Source organism: Orussus abietinus, unplaced genomic scaffold, assembly GCF_000612105.2.
Source record: "Orussus abietinus isolate OABI.00-Male unplaced genomic scaffold, Oabi_2.0 scaffold545, whole genome shotgun sequence".
Taxonomy (NCBI): Eukaryota; Metazoa; Arthropoda; class Insecta; order Hymenoptera; family Orussidae; genus Orussus; species Orussus abietinus.
The window spans coordinates 1-24,746 of record NW_019394745.1 but is presented as its reverse complement, the minus strand read 5'-3'; the positions used below and the strand labels follow the sequence as shown (position 1 = coordinate 24,746).

Below are 24,746 nucleotides of genomic sequence, written 5' to 3'. Positions count from 1 at the left end.
TGATGTCATTCGTGTCTGTTCGTGTTGGTTCGTGTCGCTTCGCCTTTAGAAAAGAAACCGTCGAGGGATCGTCTCACGCTCCGGTCCCACGTTTCCCCGCTATTCTTTTTGCGCGATCGACATTTTCTTATGCGCGTCGAGATGGGCACTAAAACGTAAAAATGGATTTCAACGTGCGCTACAAGTCTCCCTTTAATATCAGATCCAATTCGTGAGTGCCCTATGCATCCGAGACTGCGTATTACTGGGGAACAAACCGTGAATTCATGTCTCTATGCGATTATGCTTTGCGCACATCTCGCAAAAGGATGCGCACAGCGTCGCGTGATTACGTACTCCTGTGAGGTATGTGTAAATGCTTTATTTTCACTCTGGTGAGGTAACGCTCTAAAGTTCCACGTGGTAATGTGAAATGGGACGTTGGAAGAATTCCACACACACGTGTTCCCGGATAAAGAGTACGACACGCTCGTAAAAATGACCGTAAACACATGTGAACAACACCATTAATGAATCGTTTATTGTACGTAAACTATATATCAACTAAATACTTTTTATGTATTATATATACACCTAAATACATTTGTTACAGTATTTGTATTGCTTAATAACAACTTGTGAGAACTGTTGAAAATAATTCTTTTTTTATTACGTTTGTATAACTTATAAATAGACTAGTTTTGTATAATGTGCTCGAAACATTAACTTTCAATTGAACGTTATTCTTTTTAAGGATTATCATATTTTCATCCACAAATTGAACTCTTGAATGATGGGATCGTAACGTCAACTACGTCCACTTAATACACTACTAAAAATTTAAATGGCGATCAGTCGATCGCCAAAACTTGATCAATTTTGTTCCTTTGATTTTCTAAATTGGTTAGAACAGATATAATTTATCCCATATAAATAAATGTAAATTAGGACGTACGTGGGAAACAATTCATTTTTATATTAAATTTTGTTCCTAAGATTATTTAAGTATGAATTAAATTACAGCAGTGAACAGCAACGAACAACTTTGTCCATGAAAGACGTGGCAAAACCAGGTCGTGATATCATAATGAAGATGCCGCTATCCTCAGGACCTGGAACGTCGTCAACGGTGGTCTCTTCCAGGTTGCCCAGTCCCATTGGCGAATCATTCGATGAAAATCCAAACAGACTGACTACGTATTTACAGCAGCTGGCTGGTTGCAATGAGCTGGAAGTTGATTGCATCGTCAAAGATCATTGTTATTCCCGACCTTGGAATTGGAAGCCTGAAAATGTTTACGTCAAGCCGATGAAGAAACTTTTCTTCGTTAAGAATCAAAATACCCTCTCCACGTAAGTGAATAAAATCTCTTAAGATATCTTTATTACTGTATTAAAATATGTTCGGTGTAACCTGTTAGAGAAACCTCTCCACGTAATGTCATGATTAAGGTGGAGAGAGAAAAGATATTTCTACAAAAATTAAATGGTTAAGTACAGATCAAAATGTTTCCTGTGTGGAAGATATAAATTTATCTTCTTTACGATGAATTACTATTTTCAGTAAATAAATCTTATCTAATGACTATACATGCATTTCTGGCGAAGTCATTGATTACGATTCTGCTCGACTCCTTAGGAATAACTCATTAGTTATAAGGAATAAAAACGTAGACATAATTATCAAGCACGAAAGACTCCGATTGCAACCTAAAAGTCCTGTAAAAATCTAACGTTAAATTATAAAATAATCAGAGGAAACTCCTAAGTTAAACACGAAGTATAACTTTCATTTGGAATATCTTTTCCATGCAATTCTATCCGCTCTGTGAATCATCCTTAACGTGATTTCTCTGTTGAAATTAGGGAAAAAGAAAAGGACGACGAGGAGGTAGAGATCGAGAAAGACATCGGCGAACCACAGGCCCCTCCGTACGACTTGACGAAGAGTCGTCACCTAATGGACGAGTTTCAGAGGCTAGCGAATTTTGCTCGGCCCGAAGAGAGCGACGACTGGGAGGAGAAAATAGAGAAAACCCTGTGGTCGCCGGTGCAGAATCGGATTTTCACCAAGGTGGTTAGAATATTGACCTCCGAGAGGCTTGCCAGGTTAGCCAAGGCGAACAGCTTAATGGAACCGATTTTTCGACGGACATCGGTAGATACGGCGGCGAGAAGATTTCGGGAAACCCTGGCATCAGCCGGATGGGACTGGAGGGTGACGCAGTGGTTGCACAGTCTACTCTTCGACCGTCTTCCTCAAGAGTACCTGGCCATATATCTAGATATCCTCCAGACGCTGAGGTTGAAGATTCCCCAGCTCGTTGACAAGATGATTGCGGTACAGCCGAATATTAATGCAAAAGGTGGACCGATAACCTGGGAGACCTTGGGCTCACTTCTGAAAAGATCTTGGGATCCCATCGGTCCTGCGTTGAGTGCTAATAGACCAGTAAATACATCATGCTCATTTATTACAAACGTAGTGTCAGTGCTAGTTGGTTCGGTCTCGTAAAGTGAAATTACGTGCTTTCAGAAAAAGTTACCGGGCAATCCCATTTTAATAGTAGCTCCTTCCGGTATCGGGAGCAGTGTTTCCTCTCGACAACACAAGTGGATTTCTCAACTGGGCTCGCTGGGGATGGTGGTCAATGTGCACACCCACCTAGGCCTGGCTGCCAACAGAATGACGATGATGACTTGTATCGACCAACTGGTGCAAGCCACCAGGGCGAAGATTCAGGATGTCAGAGGAGATTGTCCTGGTAGACCTATAATCCTCATCGGATTTAATACTGGCGCTGCGCTTGCTTGCCAGGTACCAATTAATCATATATTTTCTTTTACTTTATTAAGGCTAATTTACACGGTGCCAGTAATTTGTACGAGTCACTAAAACCGAGTATTACTCGTCTCGGGTAAACTGCCATTCTAGTACTGGAGTGGAGTACTCACCTAATTGTAAATGCCATTGCGAATCGAGTGAATAGAAGAAAGGCAAAAAAAATGTCTTACGCGCTTTTATGCTAAAATGAAGGTAACACGAGATCTCGGAGAGAAAATTTAGTTGAAACTTAAATCACAGATGGCGCAGGATGGCACTTTGCAGTTAATTAAGGCATAAAAAGCCATGAATCCAGGGGGTTTCTGGAATTTTACTTCGATTTCTTTATAATTAATGTACGGAAACGACATATGGAGTATATCATTCAGTACTATACTCGATATAATACGATGTAGCTGTAAATATAAATACGAACGTCGATAACATAGGTCTTTAGGATCTTTTTTTTACCGATGTCGATTAAATGTCTCCTCGCTTCACCTGAAAGTCAACTCGGATGAACATTTTGTCGTATCTATGCACCGACAAATAGTAACTAGAAAACGACACGAAGGCAAATCCATTGTTACCCTTTTTTTCAATCATTCTTTCTTCTCTTTTTTTAGGTAGCGCAGTTGGAACACGTAACCGCAGTTATATGCCTTGGTTTCCCTTTTTTAACGGTGGATGGCAAGAGAGGCACTCCAGATGATACGCTTATGGACATGAGATGTCCCGTAATGTTTGTGATAGGACAAAATGCTACTCAAGTCCGAACGGACGATTTAGAAGAACTGCGCGAGAAGATGCAAGTGGAGACGAGTTTGGTGGTGATCGGCACAGCCGACGATCACCTTAGAATAACGACGGCTAAGAAGATATCCGATGGGATCACGCAGAGCATGGTCGACAGGTGCATCTTGGATGAGATCGGAGACTTCGTTGGCAGTATTTTGTTGCAACCTCATCCCATGCCTCTGCGTCCGACTGCCGTTTCGAATTTCGATAATAAAACTACGAAGAAGGAGGTCAGGAAGAGGAAGAACTCCACGAGTAGTTCCGTTGAAAGCGAACCAAACTCTCCTAACGTTAAGCGGTCTCGTCCTGGTACGCCGGTTGCTTCCACAACGTCGACTGGAGCGACGACGACTTCGATTTCCAAAGCTGGCACGATGGCCACGCAGTCGTCCTTGGTCTCCATTAATGGACCCCATGTCAATCACGGGAACCAACCTAAGCGAAAGAACAGATTGATTAATAGTCACAAAGCCAGCTTCTCCGAACACCTCATCACTTCGAGGATTCCTGGCCAAGTAAGGAATCCTTCGGAACATGTTGAACTCCTTAAGGTGATATGAAAGAGTTCGCCTGTATTCATCTGAGAAGTTAAATCGTTGGCGAAAGTAGTCTCCGAATTGGGTGTACCGATTAGTTTGAAATTTTACCACGGGAATGTGGAGGCTCTGAAGTAGGTCCCGAAACTTACGAAATTTCTTTTTTCATCAATGATTCATTCATTTATCAGGGACTAGGACCTACATGGCGTGGTTTGTGCACGCTTTCGATGTTTTACGCTTCTTGGAGGGTTAAAATCGAAAATGAGTTTCAGGACCTAGCTCGAAGAATTTAGAATACCATAGAAATTGAATATTACAGAGTTAGATGGAAAAATATGGAAAATACATTCACCAACGATGGCAAGAGAGTGCTGGCTTGTCCCGTGGCTAACACAGGTTTCTAGAGCAAAAATTTAGTTGCAGCTAAACGTCACAGATGGCGACGTTGGTCCTAAACAGTCGTTAGAATAATGAATTCACGGGATTTCGACAGTTTTACATTAAGGTGAAGTGAAACACGAGGAGGAACTTGATCGACGTTGGTAAAAAAAGTTTCTTCTAAATACCTACGTTGCCGACGTTCGTTTTTATATCGACAGCTGTGACGAATTATATCCAGTATTGTACTAAATGGCATACTCCATTTGTCGTTTTCGTACAGTAATTATAAAGAAATCGAAGTAAAACTCCAGAAATCCCCTAGATTCATGGTTTCTGGGGCCCTAATTGACCACAGAGGGACCCCCTGCGCCATCTGTGATTTCCAGGTCAATTAAATTTTCACTTCGAGACCTCGTATTCCCATCGTTTTAGCATAGAAGCGCATAAGACACTTTTTTTGTCTTTATCCCGTTCAAATGCGAGTTTAACGATTACCAGAGTGTTCTAAATTGTCGTAAAATTGTCCTGACCCTTTCGTTTCTCATATCAGAGCCTTCAATAATTGTACATTGATCGAAATATGAGAGATCGACGCCATTTTGGTTCTGGTCTGGGCTGAGTTAAAAAATTATAAAAAAACATCGAAATTTTGAATGTGTCAGGACAATTCTTAGATGATCAGGATTGATGTGTAAAAGTTTCGGACAGTTTGGTCTAATACCCTTAAAAAAAGTGTTGTATTCGAATCGACTGATTTGAAGGAGCTTTCACTTTACCTTAAAAGCTACGATTAATGTGTCGCATATATGTGCCCATAATTATAAAAGTGGTCTAAGTCATATATTTTTTGTTTCGAAATTACATTGAATTAATTTCGTTTGAAATAATATGGCGTGAAATAACTGATAAACTCATTTTTTTTTTTAATTTTGACTTAGACCACTTTCATAATTATGGGCACATATGCGTCAACCTTCATGATGCAGGATGTTTCATAATTTGTCACCTCACGTTCATATTGTAATTTTGAAATAGGGTGGTGAATTCTGGGACACCCTGCATTACCCGTATGTTTCTGGTTATAATTAATTGACTATTGTTCCCCGCAGACCAACGCCGGAAACGGAGGAATAACGCTGAACATAGGGTCCCTAGCAAGTTTATCACCCATCGGTCCAATTCGATTGGCTCCTGCACCTGCAAGTCAGCTCACATCCTCAACGGTGAAGTCTAACGGCATCTCCAGGAGTCAGGCGACATTATCAAAGGTGTCCAAGCTCGTGTCTACCGAAGTGAGTCCTCAGAGCAGCACCTCGAAGATGAAGACCATCGTGCCAGGTAGCAAGGGCTTCGCCAAGATGACGTCGAGTGGCTACAAACACGTCAACATCACCGACAAGGTCGGCGAGACGAAGCTCGTCAACGTCTTGACCACTGGTGGAAGTCAAGTCAGAGTCGGTACGTCGACCTCGGCAGGTAATCACTTGCAATGATATGGTGAACGTACAACATACGCTATCAATGTACATTGTGAAACCTGAAAGCGGAGCCTCGTGACCGATAATACCTTTTACTTATGTCCAAAGGTTTGCAGAGCAAGCCACCAGGGAACGCTAGTGGCACGTTCTCCACCCTCATACAAAGAGGCATTTGCACCAATAGGCTCGTCAGCGGGGCCTCCCCGGGGAGACCGGGAACCGCCTCCAGTATTCTATTAACTCCGAACAATTCTACCACGAATACCGTTACGTCAGGTGCTTCTGCAACTACGACCAAAGGTAGAATACTCTTAACTAGCCAAGCATTGAACAACGATACTTGATCGCTGCTCCGCTAGGTTGAAATTCGGCGCTTAGGTAGGCCCTGATGTGATCCATCGTTCCTGACGGAGGGACTTCGTTTAGTTTAGTGATGGGACTAGTCGAATACTTCATATGATTGAGTTATTTCACTTTCGGGAAGATTGTCCACTCGAGGGTACTCTTAACCCTCTATGGGCCGAATTTTTGTTTTAAATAGAAAAAAATTAGGGGAACGAAAAACCAGCAATTAGGAACCTATATATGCAAATGAAAAAAACATTTTTCATTTAAAATGTGACCTGAAAGTTACACGGGCCCATAGAGGGTTAAGGTGATATGAAAGTGTGATGTGAAAGTGGGGTCGAAAAGGTTTTGTTTATATAACTTTTCTCCCTACTCGGTTTACTGAATAGTTTGAAACTTTACAGCGTGAATAGGGAGACTATAAAGAAGGTCCTGAAACTCATGAAACTTCAATTCTTTTCAAATTTCTTTATAGGTATTTTAAAAATAGTTTATAAAAAATGAAATTTCCTGAGTTTCTGGACCTACCTTAGGGTCTCCATATTCACGCTTTAAAATATGAAACTATTTGAGATACTCAGTTCGTAGAAAAGTTTTATGAACAATTGAGCTTTCGGATGCCCCTTAAGGGGATGTGAAAGCGGCATCTATGTCTACCCTATTCACGTTGATCATTTCATCTATTGTCTACCCTATTCACGTTGTAAAGTTTCAGACTATTCGGTAAACCGAGTTGAGAGAAAAGTTGTATAAACAAAACCACTTCGACGCCACTTTCACATCACCTTAAGGGGATGTGAAAGTGGCATCCGAAAGCTCAATTGTTCATAAAACTTTTCCTAGAACTGGGTGTCTCAAATAGTTTCATACTTTAAAACGTGAATATGAAGACCCTAAGGTAGGTCCTGAAACTCGCGAAATTTCATTTTTTATAAACTATTTTTAAAATACCTACAAACAAANGTCCTGAAACTCGCGAAATTTCATTTTTTATAAACTATTTTTAAAATACCTATAAATAAATTTGAAAAGAATTGAAATTTCATGAGTTTCAGGACCTTCCTTATAGTCTACCTATTCATGTTGTAAAGTTTCAGACTATTCGGTAAATCGAGTTGAGAGAAAAGTTTTATAAACAAAATCTCTTCGACGCCACTTTCACATCACCTTAAGGGGATGTGAAAGCGGCATCCGAAAGCTCAATTGTTCATAAAACTTTTCTATTGGATTTTCCTTCTGGAAATTTAGGGGGTGTTCCTTTATTATAGACTTTCTCTGTATGCAGGAAAATTAGGAAAGTCATACGAGAGATAATTGTAGTGCATAGGAGTAGAATTCGTGTACATGTTTAATGTATTTTTTATTTTGTGCCATATGACTCACAAACGTCAATTCCAGTGATAGGGGAAAATTAAGATATTCAAATGTTTAATTACTGGTTAAGAGAAAATTTTCAATGTTCAATTTTTAATAATGTCTATGAACAAATTTTTAAAAGATTGAAATTTCATGAGTGTGAGGGCCGGCCTTATAGCCGCTGTATTCGCATTGTAAAGTCTGAAACAATTCGGTACATCCAAATTAGAAAAGAGTTTCATAAACGAGACCTATGTGGAGCCACTTTCGTATCACCTTAATATCAAAAGTACCGGATTTTAACAGTGGTTAATCCCTCAAGACACTTTCATCGCGAGAGAACAATCACGTATCTAATGCTTAGTGAATCTTTTTAATCCGTTTTCCAATTAACGTCGTGGGAGAGTAATCGATGAAAATTCCGATTCCCTTTCTTAAGATCCGTAGCTTAAGGTGAAGTGAAACACCCCTCAAGTTAGTCGAATGAACTTCATTTTCAATTAAAATAAATTTTTTAATTCGAATAAAACAGTTCATTTTCAATTAAAATAAATTTTTTAATTCGAATAAAACACTTCATTTTCAATTCGAATAAATTTATAATTCAAATGAAACACTTCATTTTTAATTCGAATAAATTTTTTTATTAGAATAAAATACTTCATTTTCAATTCAAATAAATTTATAATTCAAATGAAACACTTCATTTTTAATTCGAATACATTTTTTAATTAGAAAAAACCACTTCATTTTCAATTCGAATAAATTTGTAAAGAGAAAGAGAAAAGAAAAGTAACAGAAATAGTAGTTTTTTAGAGTGGTGCATGATGCAGCTTGCACTGGTAGAACGCTTTCGCTGTAAATATACATAATCATTGGTGGGCGTTTATGTTTAATATTTTTTACAGTAATTGTATATTTTTGATAAATCCCGACCAAGTACGTGCAGCATGTGTGTATATATGTATATGTTTTATTTAAGGACTGCACTCGTTTTTACATGTAAACGCTTGATTAGAAAGATAGACCAAGGGTGGTTTTTTAATCCCCTGGTGGAAGAAACCGATATTAATCGGATGAAAAGTTGATTCGCATTACTTATTGTAATTGCCACTTTATATATGTCTGCGGTGTACATGATTCCAGTATCTCTTATTAATTCCACTCTACGTAGCGGTTAGTGGTAATTTAGCAATAATTATTTGGTAGAAAATTAAGTGTCTCTGGTACGATGGAAAAAAATGAATTCAACTTGATACCTTACTTTTACGTAAGCGTTTGAACCAGTGTATTAATTAATAGAAAAATTGTACGTCAATCTCTCAACCGTGAGTTTATCAATGTGATCTTTAGACGTTTGTCAAGTTAGTATACATTTCTAGTGTAACATATATATGCCGGCGTAGTCTTTATTTTATGTTGAATAAATATTTTTTCTGTAATTCGAATTCTTTCATTCCTTATCCCCTATCCCGTTTGAATACGTTTGTGATAACAACTAGTGAGACGAGAAAGTTGACTTCATTTTCTTGCAGCAGAAATGATATTCTAGATAATAGTTGTAGTTGTTAAGGTGATATGAAAGGAGCTGAGCAATTTAATCGAGGTCGATAAATTATATTTCATCTGTACCCTTTTTGGTGGTAATGTCATTTTTAATATTTAAGTTGTAACATAAACTGGCGCGTCCTGTTACCGACATTTGTATTTATGTTGAAGTCTTTTACAGTATATGTTGAGAATTATACGAACTGAAGCGTTCCATATGTCATTTCGGTAAAATAACGATGAAGAGATCGATGTAAAACTGTCGAAATCCCGTGAATTCATTATTCTAACGACTGTATAGGACCAACGTCGCCATCTGTGACGTTTAGCTGCAACTAAATTTTTGCTCTAGAAACCTGTGTTAGCCACGGGACAAGCCAGCACTCTCTTGCCATCGTTGGTGAATGTATTTTCCATATTTTTCCATCTAACTCTGTAATATTCAATTTCTACGATATTCTAAATTGTTCGATCTAGGTCCTGAAATTTTAAAATTTCGATTTTAAGCCTCCAAGACGCGTAAAACATCGAAAACATGCCCGGACCACGCCATATTGGATGTAGTCCATGATAAGTAAATCAATTTTTTATAAAAATGAAATTTCCTGAGTTTCAGGACCTACTTTAGAGCCTCCATATCCCCGTGGTAAAATTTGGAACTAATCGGTACATCCAATTCGGGGATTACTTTTACCGACGATTTGACTTCTCAGATATACATAGGCTGACTCTTTCATATCACCTTAAAAGTTTTTACTAGCTATTAATAGTGATCGTAAGACATATTTCTCGGTAGGACGGAATCTTGATAAATGATTGAAAAATAATTATTCGGTATAAGGTCGAAGTAAGACTGATGGAGTTAAGTGATAATAAATACGCTAAACTATAAGGAAATCAATAAGCAGGGTATGTAAGAAAATATATTAGTATAGATTGCACATATGTCCTCGTTTCAACATAAATCACCGAGTTGTAAACTTTCTATTTTTATTCTTTTAGTTTAATTATTCGTCACGTATACATTCATCTCGAGATTATTTAATTTAAAAATGTAAAAGTAATAGTCCGTTTTTATTTTATTAGAAGACAAACTATCGTGAGAAGTCGGTAGAGTTTTGCGCCAAATGCATACGTACTTAAGGGGTTACACCACTTTGACCCACCCAAAAATTCCAGAATTTTTTAAGAATTGAAACGTTTTTATCCAAATTAAAGTACAGTAAGGTATTATACTACTATTAAACAATAAAATATTTTTTTTTGGTATTTTTTTTATGTACAAAAATGGCGGCTTGAAAGGCGATTTACCGGTTCGCTAAGAAAATCGATGATCGTGCGGTGGGCACCATAACTCAGTCCAGGTTTAAGTTAGAACAATGAACGAAAAAAAATTAGTTTCTGTAGCCCAAAAGCTAATAAAATGCGTAGCCGTTTTCAAAAATATGCATTTTTCACAAAATGGCGTCGATTTCAAAGGAAAGATACGTATTTTGCCCTAAATTTCGTTAATTAATGTTGCATAAAAAATGCGAATATCAATACATTGAAAAAACCATACGTATTTCGCTAGATAAACATATCACGAATAAAATAAAAATAGAATCAAGACGATTGATTGAAAAATGGCGGAGCTAGAGTGCCCACCGATTTTTAAAATGCAGTTTTAAGAAAAACGCGTTTAATGTATAAACGCGTAAAATAAAGCCGTAAACATTTTTTTAAAATTTCAAAGTGGTATAACTCCCTAATTCTATGTGAAGATTACTAAGTGCGTTTTAGGATATAGTATGAGTCTGATAAATATTAAAATCTTTATTCAGGGAATTTATTACTGAACCGAAGAACTGTAATGTGTCTTTTTTAAGCACTTCAGTTATTTCCGATTTATTATTGAATGCTTCATTCGAGATTTTCAAGGTTCGGTTTCTTTTACCAATTATTTATACACATTTTCTTGTACAAATTAAGGTGATGTGAAAATGGCGTCGAAGAGGTTTTGTTTATAAAATTTTTCTCTCAACTCGATTTACCGAATAGTTTGAAACTTTACAACGTGAATAGGAAGACTATAAAGAAGGTCCTGAAACTCATGAAATTTCAATTCCTTTCAAATTTGTTTATAGGTGTTTTCAAAATAGCTTATAAAAAATGAAATTTCCCGTGTTTCAGGACCTACCTTAGGGTCTCCATATTCATGTTTTAAAGTATGATACGATTTGAAATACCCAGTTCTATGAAAAGTTTTATGAACGATTGAGCTTTCGGATGCCGCTTTCACACCCCCTTAACTGGGTAAATAGGAGTGGACGAGTGGTCAGGAACACCCTCTGTAATATAACGTTTCAATAGAGTTCCACGTATCAACTCTAATTTAGATGCCCTCTTCTCCATCAGTTTTTGAGAAAGGTGTCTATGTTTTATAGTGCTGGACACCGTGGACACCGACAACACCATGCCTGATCGTCCGAGCACCATTCAATCCCTAGACGCCTCCAAACTCCCGTTGCACCAATTCGTCCAGCACATCTCCCAAGGTGCACTGTCCACCAGCAGCAAGAGCCACTCCGAGGTGTCCTGCAGCAACATCGTAGTCCTGGCCGACAGTTCCCGCAACCCCCGGAGCAACATCTCCTCGCTGATGCCGCCTAGTCAGACTCCGATCACGATCCTCCCATTGTCCAGCAAACTGAGGACATCCCAAAAGCCTACAAAATCCATGCCGAAGATTACAATGAACAACAGCAGCCTGCAGAGGACGAAGCCACAGTCCCCGCCGAAGAGGAAGCCGTCGACCGACCTGGACGACGACCTGGGGAACATCCTGGATATCCCCATCATCTTCGCCAAGGACGGGGAAAACTTGAGCAGCATCGAGAGGGCTCCTCCTTCCCTTATGCAGGCTCCTCCACCTCCTCTGGAGACGTTCGAAAAGAGCCTCCCCAAAGTCGGGACCAAGCTGGTCCTCATCAGCAATAAGCAGGACAAGGTCCAGCAGCAGTTCCCGAGGTTGCAGAACCCCATTGCGCAGAGCATCGTCAGGCCGAGTGGTTCCTCACAGCCCAGTCACGTTATCCTGCAGACAAGACCACAAAACCCTGTTATCTCATCCGTTAGTCGTGGCAATATTCCCATCCAAACCGCTCCACGTACCTCCCAGCCCACTATCAAGTACACCAAGATCATCCTGGCGAAGAGGAACACTGTCAGGACCAGCTATCAGGGGGACAGGAGTGAGCACGTCGTCCTGACGAAGACCAGTCAGCGTCTTTGTCCTCCGAAGGTCCTCGGACAGGACAAATCGGAACACAGATATGCCCAGGTTGTTCCTTCCAGAGTGCAGGACTACCTCCCCGATGATTCCATTGAGATCGAAGATGCTATAAAGAAGAACATTATCGAGAGGAAAATTGTGTCGATACCTGAGATCGATTTAACTTCACCTAAGAAGGGTGTCGGAGAGGAGAGCGCTAGTAAGGTGGATGGCGTTGATGATGGATCGGGGGATGCGAACAATCCCCAGTTGGGGAGGTGTCTTGAATCTAGTGATGTGTAAGAATGAAATGGATGGATGGAATGATCGTTCATGATCTTGAAGTCAGTTCATGGTGAGACTTTTGTAAAAGCAAGGTTTAACCTTTACTATACCCACCTTCGCTGATAGATTTAACTTCACCTAAGAAGGGTGTCGGAGGAGAGCGCTAAGAAGATGGATGGCGTTGATGATGGATCGGGGGATGCAAACAATCCCCAATTAGGAAGATTTTACCATTATGGTTTACCACAATGGTTTTACCATTACCATATCCATCTTCTGTGACCGATTTAACTTCACCTAAGAAGGGTGTCGGAGAGGAGAGTGCTAATAAAGTGGATGGCGTTGATGATGGATCGGGGGATGTTAACAATCCCCAATTAGTAAGGTTTTACCATTATGGTTTACCACGATGGTTTTACCATTACCATATCCATCTTCTGTGATCGATTTAACTTGACCTAAGAAAGGTATCGGAGAGGAGAGCGCTAAGAAGATGGATGTCGTTGATGGTGGATCAGGGGATGCGAGCAATCCCTAATTAGCAAGGTGTCTTGAGTCGAGTGATGTGTAAGAATAAAATGGTTGGGTTGGAAGATCATTAATGATCTTGCATTTAGTCCATGGTGAGAGTTTTATAGAAGCAAGGTTTGACCATTATGGTTGGCCACAATGGTTTTACCATTACCACACCCATCTTCGCCATTGATTTAACTCCACCTAAGAAGGGTATCGGAGAGGAGAGCGCTACGAAGATGGATGTCGATGATGGATCGAGGGATGCAAACAATCCCCAATTGGGGAGGTGTCTTGAATCGAGTGATGTGTAATAATAAAATGGTTGGGTGGGATGATTATTAATGAGCTTGCATTCAGTCCTTGGTGAGACTTTTGTAGAAGCAAGGTTTTACCATTATGGTTTACCACAATAGTTTTACCATTACCATATCCATCTTCTGTGATCGATTTAACTTCACCTAAGAAGGGTGTCGGAGAGGAGAGCGCTAAGAAGATGGATGTCGTTGATGATGGATCGGGGGATGCGAACAATACCCAATTGGGGAGGTGTCTTGAATCGAATAATGTGTAAGAATGAAATGGATGGGTGGAATGATCGTTGATGCTCTTGAATTCAGTTCATGGTGAGACTTCTGTAGAAACAAGGCTTTACCGTTATGGTTTACCACAATGGTTTTACCATTACCACACCCATCTTCGCCATTGATTTAACTCCACCTACGAAGGGTATCGGAAAGGAGAGCGCTAATAAGGTGGATATCATTGATGATGGATCGAGTGATGTGTAACAATGAAATGGATGGGTGGGATGATTATTAATGATCTTGAATTCAGTTCATGGAGAGACTTTAGTAGAAGCAAGGTTTCACCATCATGGACGTATCCATCTTCCATCCAGAGGGTTCCTCTCGATGCCGCTTCCCTGATGTAGGCTCCTCCACCTTCTTAGAGCCGCACAACAAGCGTCTCCTCAATATTAGGACCACCAAGCTGGTCTTCATCGGCAATAAACAGAACAAAACCCAGCAACAATTTCCAAAGTTATAAAACTTAGCTGCAAAGTACATCGCAGACCAAGTGATTCGCCCCAGCCCTATCACGTTATCATGCAGGCTAGACCACAAAATTCAGTTATCTCATTCATTTAGGTGATGTGAAAGTGGCGCGAAAGAGTTCTTGTTCACGAAACTTTTCTCCAAATTGGATGTACTGAATCGATTCAAACTTTACAGTATAAATATGGAGGCTATAAGGAAGGTCCTGAAACTCAGGAATTTTAATTTTTTTTTTTTAATTTGTTTTCCCGCGTTTGGAAATTTTTGTATAAAAAATGAAATGTCCTCAGGTTTGGTACCTTCCTTGTAGCCTCCATATTTATGTTGAAATGTGTGAATCAATTCAGCATACCCAGTTTGGAGAAAAGTTTTTTCAACAATTGACTCTTTAGATGCCGCTTTCACATCCCCTTAATCGTGGCAATGGTCCTGTTCAAATGGTTCCATGTACCCTGGTGGACATGAATGCCTTCCTCGCGGATATTAGTGCCAGGGTAAAAAAAGAAGGCATTCATGTACAATGGCGGACATGAATGCCTCCCCTGTGGATACGACATCGCCTGTGCAGGATGGGAGGGCATTGATGTCTCCCGGTATACGCTAGTGTAACTCAGCCTACTATCAAGGCGATGTGAAAGTGCCGTCAGAGATATCGTTTACGAAACTTTTCTCTAAACTAGGTGTACCTAATCGTTTTAAACTTTACAAGGTGAATATAGAGGCTATAAGGAAGGTCCTGACACCCATGAAATTTCAGTTTTTCTTTAATTTCTTTGTAGGGATTTTCAAAACTTATTGTAAAAAGTGAAATCTGATGAGTGTCAGGACCTCCCTTAAAGCCTCTGTACTCACCTTGTAAAGTTTGAAACGATTCGGTAAATCTAGTCCGGAGAAAAGTTTCATAAATGAAACCTCTTCATCGCCTTAAGGTGATGTGAAAGTGGCGTCGAAGAGATTTGTTTATAAAACTTTTCTCCCAACTCGGTTAACCGAATAGTTTGAAACTTTACAACGTGAATAGGAAGACTATAAGGAAGGTCCTGAAACTCATGAAACTTCAATTTTTTTTAAATTTGTTTATAGGTATTTTAAAAATAATTTATAAAAAATTAAATTTCCCGAGTTTCAGGACCTACCTTAGGGTCTCCATATTCACGTTTTAAAGTATGAAACGATTTGAGACGCCCAGTTCTATGAAAAGTTTTATGAACAATTGAGCTTTCGAATGCCACTTTCACATCCCCTTAAATAATTATGCGATTAATATGTTGGAAGTTCCTGGAGGCGATAGTCCGTTTTAAAGTCCACGTATTTATAAGACAGCTAATTATGCTCAAAAGGGTCGAATTCTTAAATTATGTGGTTAGATGTTACCGAAGCAGTTTTTCTTTTCAAGTTACACGGAGCTCTCTAAAATCCACTCATTTGTTTTACTTTTTATGCGCATCTGGGAAGTTGAAAGTGTTGAGGCTATGCCATTAGTGCAGTAGAAATGTTACAGGGGCGCTAGTATATATATATTTTTTTTTTAATTAAATTGCTGTGAGAATTTCATAATGTAGTAGAGTCTGTGAGAGAGATGCCATTAGTGCAGTAAAAATATTACAGAGGCGCTAGTATTTTTTTTTTTTTTTTTAATTAAATTGCTGTGAGAATTTCATAATGTAGTAGAGTCGCATGGAGGCAGAGATAAGTAGTAATTAAATACGACATTTAAAAAACGACTCTCAGCTTTTGTATCAATACTCCGAAAGCTCTGAAATTCACACCGTTGTGAATTCCGTACAGTAAAAGAAGAGGTTGTAAAATATAACGATGTAGAAGGAATGTAGAAAAGAGCTTCTTTTATTAATACTCTGATGAGAGTGCCCAGACTTAACAAAAAAAAAAAACATCTGAGATCTTTGAAGAATTAAGAAAACATTTCGGATGTTTACTGAAATTCAGTAATGCTTCGTAAATTTTCAACGTTGTGAACAATTCTACAAATTCGTATTACGGCGCGAAAACGAAATCACACTCTGTAATGGCGAAAACGAAATTGTTTTGTTAAAATTTAATTTAATACTTGGTTTCTTATGATAGATATAAATTATTACCATGAGTTTGAAATTAAATCAACATTGTAAGATAAATTTTCGTTTAGCCTTTTATCAGATTATCTATAAGATCAATTGATTGTTTTGTTAAAATTTAATTTAACATTTGGTTTCTTATGACAGATATAAATTATTACCATGAGTTTCAAATTAAATCAACATTGTAAGATAAATTTTCGTTTAGCCTTTTATCAGATTATCTATAAGATCAATTGATTGTTTTGTTAAAATTTAATTTAACACTTGATTGCTTATGACAGATATAAATCATTACCATGAGTTTCAAATTAAATCAACATTATAAAACGATAATATAAAATCATCCAGTAATCTAGCTAGAGAAGAGATCCAAAACTGTAAAATAAATTCCTACTTTTAAAACAAAGGAACTTCAAATTCGTAGTCGAACACTGAGAGAGCTTAGAGAATAATAAAAGTTGCATTTGCTGTTTATACATGAAGAAAGCAACATTATAAAACAATAATATAAAATCATCCAGTAATCTAGTTAGAGAAGAGATCCAAAACTGTAAAATAAATTCCTGCTTTTAAAACAAAGTATCTTCAAATTTGTAGTCGAGAGAATGATAAAAGTTGCGTTTGCTTTTTATATACGAAGAAACGAACATTACAAAACGATAATATAAAATCATCCAGTAATCTAGCTAGAGAAGAGATCCAAAAATGTAAAATAAATTCCTGCTTTTAAAACAAAGTATCTTCAAATTCGTAGTCGAACACTCTGAGAGCTTAGAGAATGATAAAAGTTGCTTTTCTACCGAGATTAAATACTCAAATTCCCAACACATGACAATAGAGGAATATAAATTCAACAAGGCGGGTTACAACAAATAAATAACAAACAAATATACCCTAGCCACCGTTATTCAACTAATTCGTCATGCTAAATGTAGGAATTTCGTTAAGTCAGCAATAGTCGTAACCCACGATAAGGAGAGAATGTAAAAAACCAGATAATCGTTTATTTTTTCCTTCTTAATCGAAAAGTCTGCCGACGCGAACGCGTATGTGATATTCGACTGAACATCATTACTTTATATTATATAATAATATCGAAGGGTCTAAAGTCAGAAAGACGCTATCGAAGGGAAGAAACAATTTACGTTTTTCTAACTTTAGACCTACGTTGTAATTCATTGCCATTGGCTGATTAGTTTCTGTGATTACAACCGTACTAAGCTAATTACAGGATAATGATTCCCTCGTTTTTTCTTTTTTCTTTTTTTTCAATTTTTGTAGTATTAGCTTGCGTGATATTAATATCGGAATGGTATGTCAAGGTGTACAATGTGTTCTGGTGATCAATCGTAGGATATTGTTTACCATTTGTTCAGGAAACTCGGTAGAGTTTCGCGCCAAATACATTTAAAAGCATTACAATTAACCCTTTGCACTCGAGGCCTTTTTTCGCCCGGACGAGCCAGCGACTTGAAACGATTTTCCGCATACTTGGGGAATTATGTCCAGCTAACTTAAAATGATTTCCCATACAAATTGACGCATAAAACTATTACATTTCAATTTCTTATGTATCCTTACATGTGAGAGAAGAAAATTTGTTGAATATTAAGATGAAATAACCCTTTGCACTCGAGGCTTTTTTCGCCTGGACGAGCCAGCAACTTGAAATTATTTTCCGCATACTTGGGGAATTACATCCAGCTAACTTAAAATGATTTCCCATACAAATTGACGCATAAAACTATTACATTTTAATTTTTTATGTATCCTTACATGTGAGAGAAGAAAATTTGTTGAATATTAAGGTGAAGTAACCCTTTGCACTCGAGGCCTTTTTCGCCCGGACGAGCCAGCAACTTGAAATTATTTTCCGCATACTTGGAGAATTACTTCCAGCTAACATAAAATGATTTCCCATACAAATTGACGCATAAAACTATTACATTTCAATATCTTATGTATCCTTACATGTGAGAGAAGAAAATTTGTTAAACATTAAGGTGAAGTAACCCTTTGCACTCGAGGCCTTTTTCACCCGGACGAGCCAGCGACTTGAAATTATTTTCCGCATACTTGGGGAATTACTTCCAGCTAACTTAAAATTGTTTCCCATACAAATTAACGCATGAAACTATTATATTTTAATTTCTTATGTATCCTTACATGTGAGAGAAGAAAATTTGTTGAATATTAAGGTGAAGTGAAAGACCTCTCAAATCAGTCGATTCGAATACAACCTTTATTTTTAAGGGTATTCGCCTAAACTTTGACACATGACTCGTGATCATCTAAGAATTGTCCTGACACATTCAAAATTTGAATTTTTTATCTAAATTTTTTAACTCAGCTCAGACCAGAACTAAAATGGCGTCGAGCTCTCATATCTCGATCAATATACAATTATTAAAGGCTCTGATATGAGAAACGAAAGGGTCAGGACAATTTTACGACAATTTAGAACCCTCTGGTAATCGATAAACTCGCATTTGAGCGGGATAAAGGCAAAAAAAGTGTCTTATGCGCTTCTATGCTAAAACGATGGGAATACGAGGTCTTTGAGTGAAAATTTAATTGACCTGGAAATCACAGATGGCGCAGGGGGCCCCTCTGCAGTCAATTAGGACCTTCACGGTCACTGTTCATCATATCAGGTTTTCCTTTTCTCTTTTTCTTTGTTCTCAGATTAACAGTGCAGAATGTATTGCACAATTTAATGTTCCTTGGAGATTTCAAAGGTGGAAGAGTAAATTTAAACGATGGGAGATTTTAAAGGTCTGAAAGCAGCGCTGAATGAGTATATTTTCTGCGTAGATCTTATCCATACTAAATATTGGAATAGGACATACACGGTTCTAATAAACAATTATTGGCATTATAAATAAAATAATTATTACTGTTGTATAAAGTCACGGCATATCGATATTGCTTACATTTGCTCCAATGATTTGGACCTTCTTTATAGCTTCCATATTCATATTGTCAAGTTTGAAACGATTCGGTATAATCAGTTCGAAGAAACGTTTCATAAACAGGACCTCTTCACGCCACTTTCACACCACCTTAAGGTACCTTTTCACTTGCTGCAAAATTACATGTAAACGTTTCGTTTGGTTAAAAATGGGCAGGCAGCTATCATGGATGACACAGAAAGAATTTAAGTAAACAGAGCGTTTGGCTGCATACAATTTTACAGGCATGCAGCAGGTATAAAGGTATCTTTACGGTGCCATGACTGTCACGGCACAACGGCAATGGCACTTGCAACATCCCATGTAGTTCCACTGCTTGCTGTTACGCGGCAGCACGATCAACTCGGAGTCTGCTGAGTACAGAGATTGCTGGGTATCATTCCCCCTTAAATGGGTTTCACTCGTTACCTAACAAGGCCTCTCCATCTTCGGATGTAAACATCGTGTATATTTTCTTACTGAGTTCAGGGCCAATTTTTCTGGCCGTTGTAAGGGGGCCAGCTGCTCTTCTAACCTATAAAAAAGGAAACATCTATGTATAGGACAACCTTTGCTAAAATGTCTTGCGTTCCGATCCCATTCACACATTAATAGCTAATGTTGCATCGCCAAGAAGTCCTCTAGAGTCGCAGTTAGATAATGAATGCCAAGAAAATGCCAAATAATTAATTTTAAGACACCGAGTGAATGCTATACTTACAGGAATGTCTTTTAATAGCTTCTGTCCTTCCGTTGGGGTACACTTCATGTATGCCTAAAAAACAGTAGAGGTTATTTAGGCTCATCGATGAAACACCATGATTTTATAAATAATCTGTTGAGACATTAAAATTGCCCGATGCTACTGTTAAATCTGTGTTTTATTTGGGATCTTACGTCCATGAGCTGCAGAGGACTTCCATACACCTTAGAAATTGCTTCGGCTGTCTCCAATGTTGCTAAATGAAACTGACATAGCTGCTGTTGCCATAACCGTTTCAGTCCATTACCTTCTTTGTCCACCTGAACCGTATCACGATTATCACACTTAGCGTACCAGTCCAATTTGTCTTCGACATTGTTCTTCCTCTCCAATTTTAAAGGCCTTTCAGCGATCGATTTCGTGTACTGATAAATCATCATTGCTAAATTCTCGGGATTTTCCATCAGCCTACTATTGCAATTCATTGTTAACTGAGCTTCGGTCAGACACAACTCCAAGTCGCTTTTAGATATTCTAGGCAGTCTTCCAAAAATATTATCTTGCTTACTGGAACGTTTATTCCTTGACTTTTCCGGATGTTTGTTTCCATCCGATTTTTTCTTACAGCTTTTCTGGTATTTGAAATATTCCTCTATGCCATAAATTATTAACGTTAACTTCTTCTTATCGATAGAGGCTTGCATTGTTGCGACCGATGCACAAAGATCACCATTAGCTACTTTTGTCACCGCTTCGTCCCAATTCCAGATGACCACAATTTGATCCTCATCCAGAACCCTTGATTTTGTACAAATGCTATTGTCACTATCTACATAATATTCCTCTGCAGTCCTCTTCCATGTAACACTGCGTGGAATTACCTGTGATTTCACAGTAAATAATAATTCGCTGCTTCTTAACTTACTGATAATGTCGCTGTAAAAAGGCTCATTTATCAAATCTTCACCTATAATAACTTCCATAAACTTCATGCATTCGCCTGGTTGCATATTCTTCAAATTTTGTATGGCTATTGTTTTCAATGCTTTTTCTTTCGCAGCCTCTTGTTGTTTCGCCGCTCTCTCTGCATTACCTGTTTTTTTACTCCTATTGGTTGTTCGTTTACCTTTATTATTTTTTGCATGTGCAGTGTTACCAGATAATGGATATTCCTCAGTGGAAAAATGACTTTCATGAGAATAATGTTCAGACAAACTGCTCGATAGCATAACATTTGCTGGCTCGTTGTCTCCGTGGTAGTCAGGTTCCGAGGAGTATGGTTTAAGTGAACTTCTTCGTACCTGAAAATAATGATAAAATACTTCAGTTATCAAAGAATAGTATTATTATATTAACCACTAGTTTGTTTACTATACATTAAACTTTATATGCAAGCATGAAATACATTTACATATAAATCAAAATCAATTGTTCGAGCCAGAACATAATTTCTTCAAGGAAATGAAAGTTAATTCATTCGCTAAAATTTGTTTCGAGCTCTCCATATTTTATTTGAATGGAATCATTGAAACGAGAGATGAACTCAAAACATACAAATATGACCAGCTGATTCAAATAAATATTCAATATATTCTATCAAATTCTGATAATTCGATAAACATTTCTATTGAATTAATTTGCTGCATTTATTAACACATTCACGTCATTTTAAATTCTATCCCTGATTGCCGCTTACATGAATCACGTCCATAACGATACGCGATACAAGTTTGCGGCAACCAGTTTCATAATTTCATTATTTTCACCGGTACTCAGTATTTGAAACAGAAAAAATTTGCCGGTCGCGAATGTGTTAATTTAAAAGCAATATTAATTAAGTGCATGTAGTTCAGTTATAATAAATTTGAATTTATTTAGCAACAAATTTTGATATATTTACAATCTACAGACTGAAACAATTTATGTTGTATAAAAAAAATGTTAAAACCAAAAAGAGATATTACTTACATTCTTGCGTGATTCTGTATTAATCTCATCTCGCGTACTTTCCTTTTCCCTATTATTTATGTCAAGAACGTAGTCGAAGGGCACCTCAGGAAAACTAAAGTCACTCGTAGCATTCCGCGCAGATGGAAAATAAATCTCATCGATAGCTCTCGGTTCCTCGTCTTCGCATCGCAATACAGAATCGCTTGAATCACTTGAATCGCTCAAACATACTACATCGTCTGACATTTTTCTGCTTCTTATACATTTACTAATTACTACTAAATACTGCCTCTACTCTTCAACCATAATCGCCGTAATTTTTTTATCAAACTTGAAAACTGATAGTTTCTGCGACTGCGCACGAAGGCGCGCAAATTTCAAACATTTCGAAATTATTTCTTGAAGCCATTAAAACAAGTTACGGTTTGCAAAAATATTTTCCCAGCAACATTGTTTTAATCGTGAAACCAGGATCGAAAAAATGATCCAGTTGATCGAGGTCCATGACAAGTAATACACTTTTCTCGGACTGGTACCGACATTTGAGGTTAGAATCAACAGTATTTCTCATTCAACTTCTCACATTCCAAATTAGAAATTAATCTCATTTAAAACACGTGCTCGCCACATGCTTCTTTAAATCACATGACGAATTAAATTACAGCATTCCTCACAACTTTCTTTTATTTGAATCAAAGGGAACTTTTGATTTCTGAAAATTCAAGATTTGTCGCATCGTTATGGTCCATTAGTTCCCAATGCATGTGTCTTGATATGCAATTATCCATCCCAAAGTTCATGGTATCTCGAGTTTTTTAATAAAATTTACACTCTAATAAATTATTTATCCACTGTTTACAAAATTGTTAAATATTTCATGTGTTCAATTTAACCTTCTTTTTTTGTGGACCATTTTTAAAGGCAACTGTAGGTCAGTGTTGCCACCGTCACGATTTAAAGGGTAGTAGAAATCAGGGGGTCTATTACATAAAGCAAATTGAGCGAAAATGTGAAAAATGAGTAGCTCACGGTATTACGGAACGTTTTGGGGGTGAAAATGCGAGACCATTCATATGAACTGGCTCGGCACAAATTATTAAGCGAAATGGTGAAACATACAAGAACAGATAGAAAAATAAGCGCCGTGAACGCCATCTTCCACGGATTGTGACACCAATATTCAAAATGGAAAACCTGGGTATTTTTATTTTTGGCAACAATCGTATTCGGGGATGTAATAATAACCTTATTAAAAGAGGAAGGGAATTACGTGATGCATCAGATCCATTTTCTTTAGAAGAAAGAGAATTTATTAAGATGTACAGGTTAGTTTTTGTTATTGCGGGATTACATTACGTTATTAAACATTGAAAACTGTTAAATAATTCATACTTCCATGACATGATAAGAAAATTATATTATTGAACTTCTAATTATAGTACATGTAAATATGAATATAATACATATTTAAAAAATATATATAGACTCGAGTCCTCTTCTTTACTTTTAACGGCTTTCCATCTTCCCGCCTTTCCTGCCTATAACCCACTACCTCTCAACAATTTTCGATTTACAAGGTATGTACCTTTATTTGCAATATTACTAGACCGGAAGTGCTAGTGATCTCGTTCTTTCATATAGCGAATACGTAAGTCGCGAATAAACCCACGTGAGATGAAAGTGCGAAAAGTGAGCGCTCTCGTCAAAAATACGTAATAAACGCCCAGAGATGAGTTGGGAGATAGCTCACGGGCAGAGTAGAGTTCTAAATCCAGTAAGTTACGTCAGAAACGAAGAGAAATTCCCGGTAACTTATCGGTAATTTCTCCAAAGCCTTTTTTATCGAGAATTATGAGAATTTGAATTTTTCAACAGATCGAACGAGAGGTTTCGATTAGCTATAGAAGAAACATCGTAGAGGGGAATTTCCGTTGTACGTTCTCCGTAGCCAATCAAAACCTCCCATTCGCTTCGTCGCAGAATGAAATATTAGTTCATTTGAAACAAATCGCACGGAATGTTCCGTGAAGTTGTAGATACGTGAATATTTTTAGCTGGAGGTAAATACGACCCTATAATCAATATTTTCTAATAGTAATTATTACTCTATAGCTTGAACTTTGAAGTTGATTAAAAAAAAAAGTTATTTAAACGAAGAAACTTAAAGTATAAATAACAAAATTAACGTTCTCTTAAATTCTCAATGTTCCCGGTAACTTACGGTATGTTTCACAGTTACCTTCTCCAATTTAATGTTACCGAGAATTTTCGAACTCTAGATGAAAGTGCGAGAAGTGAGCGCTCTCGTCAAAAATACGTAATAAACGCCCAGAGATGAGTTGGGAGATAGCTCACGGGGAGAGTCGCGCGATCGCGTCCTCTGCTGACCCCTGGTGGTTAGTGAGGGCGGCTAACGTACTTGCCACCTGTTACCTCTCAGTGGCGGCGCAACTCATCTTTGCCAGAAATGAGTAAACCCCATGGATGTAAGAATGTATGGACGGAGTTCAAGTCAGAGGGCTGAGTGCATGAGTAAGTAAGGGGGAACAGAGATGAGTTGGGAGATTGCTCACGGGCAGGGTCGCGCGATCGCACCGTGTGCTGCCCTCTGATTTCGTACGTTAGCTTTCACCGTTTTTTGCCCCCAAGGGCGGCGCAACGAATTTCTGGTAGGGGCCCGCGCAATCGCGATGGCTGTGCCATC

The 24,746-nt window shown here is 38.0% G+C and overlaps 2 protein-coding genes across 6 annotated transcripts; one reads left to right on the top strand and one right to left on the bottom strand.

The window, feature by feature from the left end:
- The first annotated feature begins 52 nt into the window (after positions 1–52).
- LOC105698457 (KAT8 regulatory NSL complex subunit 3) lies at positions 53–14,483 on the top strand. Of its 4 annotated transcripts, none has more exons than XM_023433154.1 (8): positions 53–345; positions 1,006–1,332; positions 1,846–2,431; positions 2,516–2,797; positions 3,430–4,116; positions 5,631–5,997; positions 6,108–6,299; positions 11,678–14,483. In XM_023433154.1, exons 2-8 carry the CDS (start codon positions 1,031–1,033, stop codon positions 12,805–12,807), a joined length of 3,546 nt encoding a protein of 1,181 aa, XP_023288922.1. In that variant the 5' UTR covers positions 53–345; positions 1,006–1,030; the 3' UTR covers positions 12,808–14,483. The 4 variants fall into 4 exon arrangements, with proteins under 4 accessions (XP_023288922.1, XP_012278163.1, XP_012278162.1 ...); XM_012422740.1 differs by having other exon boundaries at positions 1,003–1,332; XM_012422739.1 differs by lacking the exon at positions 53–345 and adding an exon at positions 356–523 and having other exon boundaries at positions 1,003–1,332; positions 5,631–5,979.
- Positions 14,484–19,307: 4,824 nt separating this feature from the next.
- Positions 19,308–23,067, bottom strand: LOC105698472 (crossover junction endonuclease EME1). Of its 2 annotated transcripts, XM_012422760.1 has the most exons (4): positions 22,061–23,065; positions 20,287–21,393; positions 20,111–20,164; positions 19,308–19,924 (listed from the first exon to the last, which is right to left on the bottom strand). In XM_012422760.1, the coding sequence occupies exons 1-4, from the start codon at positions 22,286–22,288 to the stop codon at positions 19,808–19,810; spliced, it is 1,506 nt and encodes a 501-aa protein (XP_012278183.1). In that variant the 5' UTR covers positions 22,289–23,065; the 3' UTR covers positions 19,308–19,807. The 2 variants fall into 2 exon arrangements, with proteins under 2 accessions (XP_012278183.1, XP_012278182.1); XM_012422759.1 differs by having other exon boundaries at positions 19,308–20,164; positions 22,061–23,067.
- Positions 23,068–24,746: the final 1,679 nt, after the last annotated feature.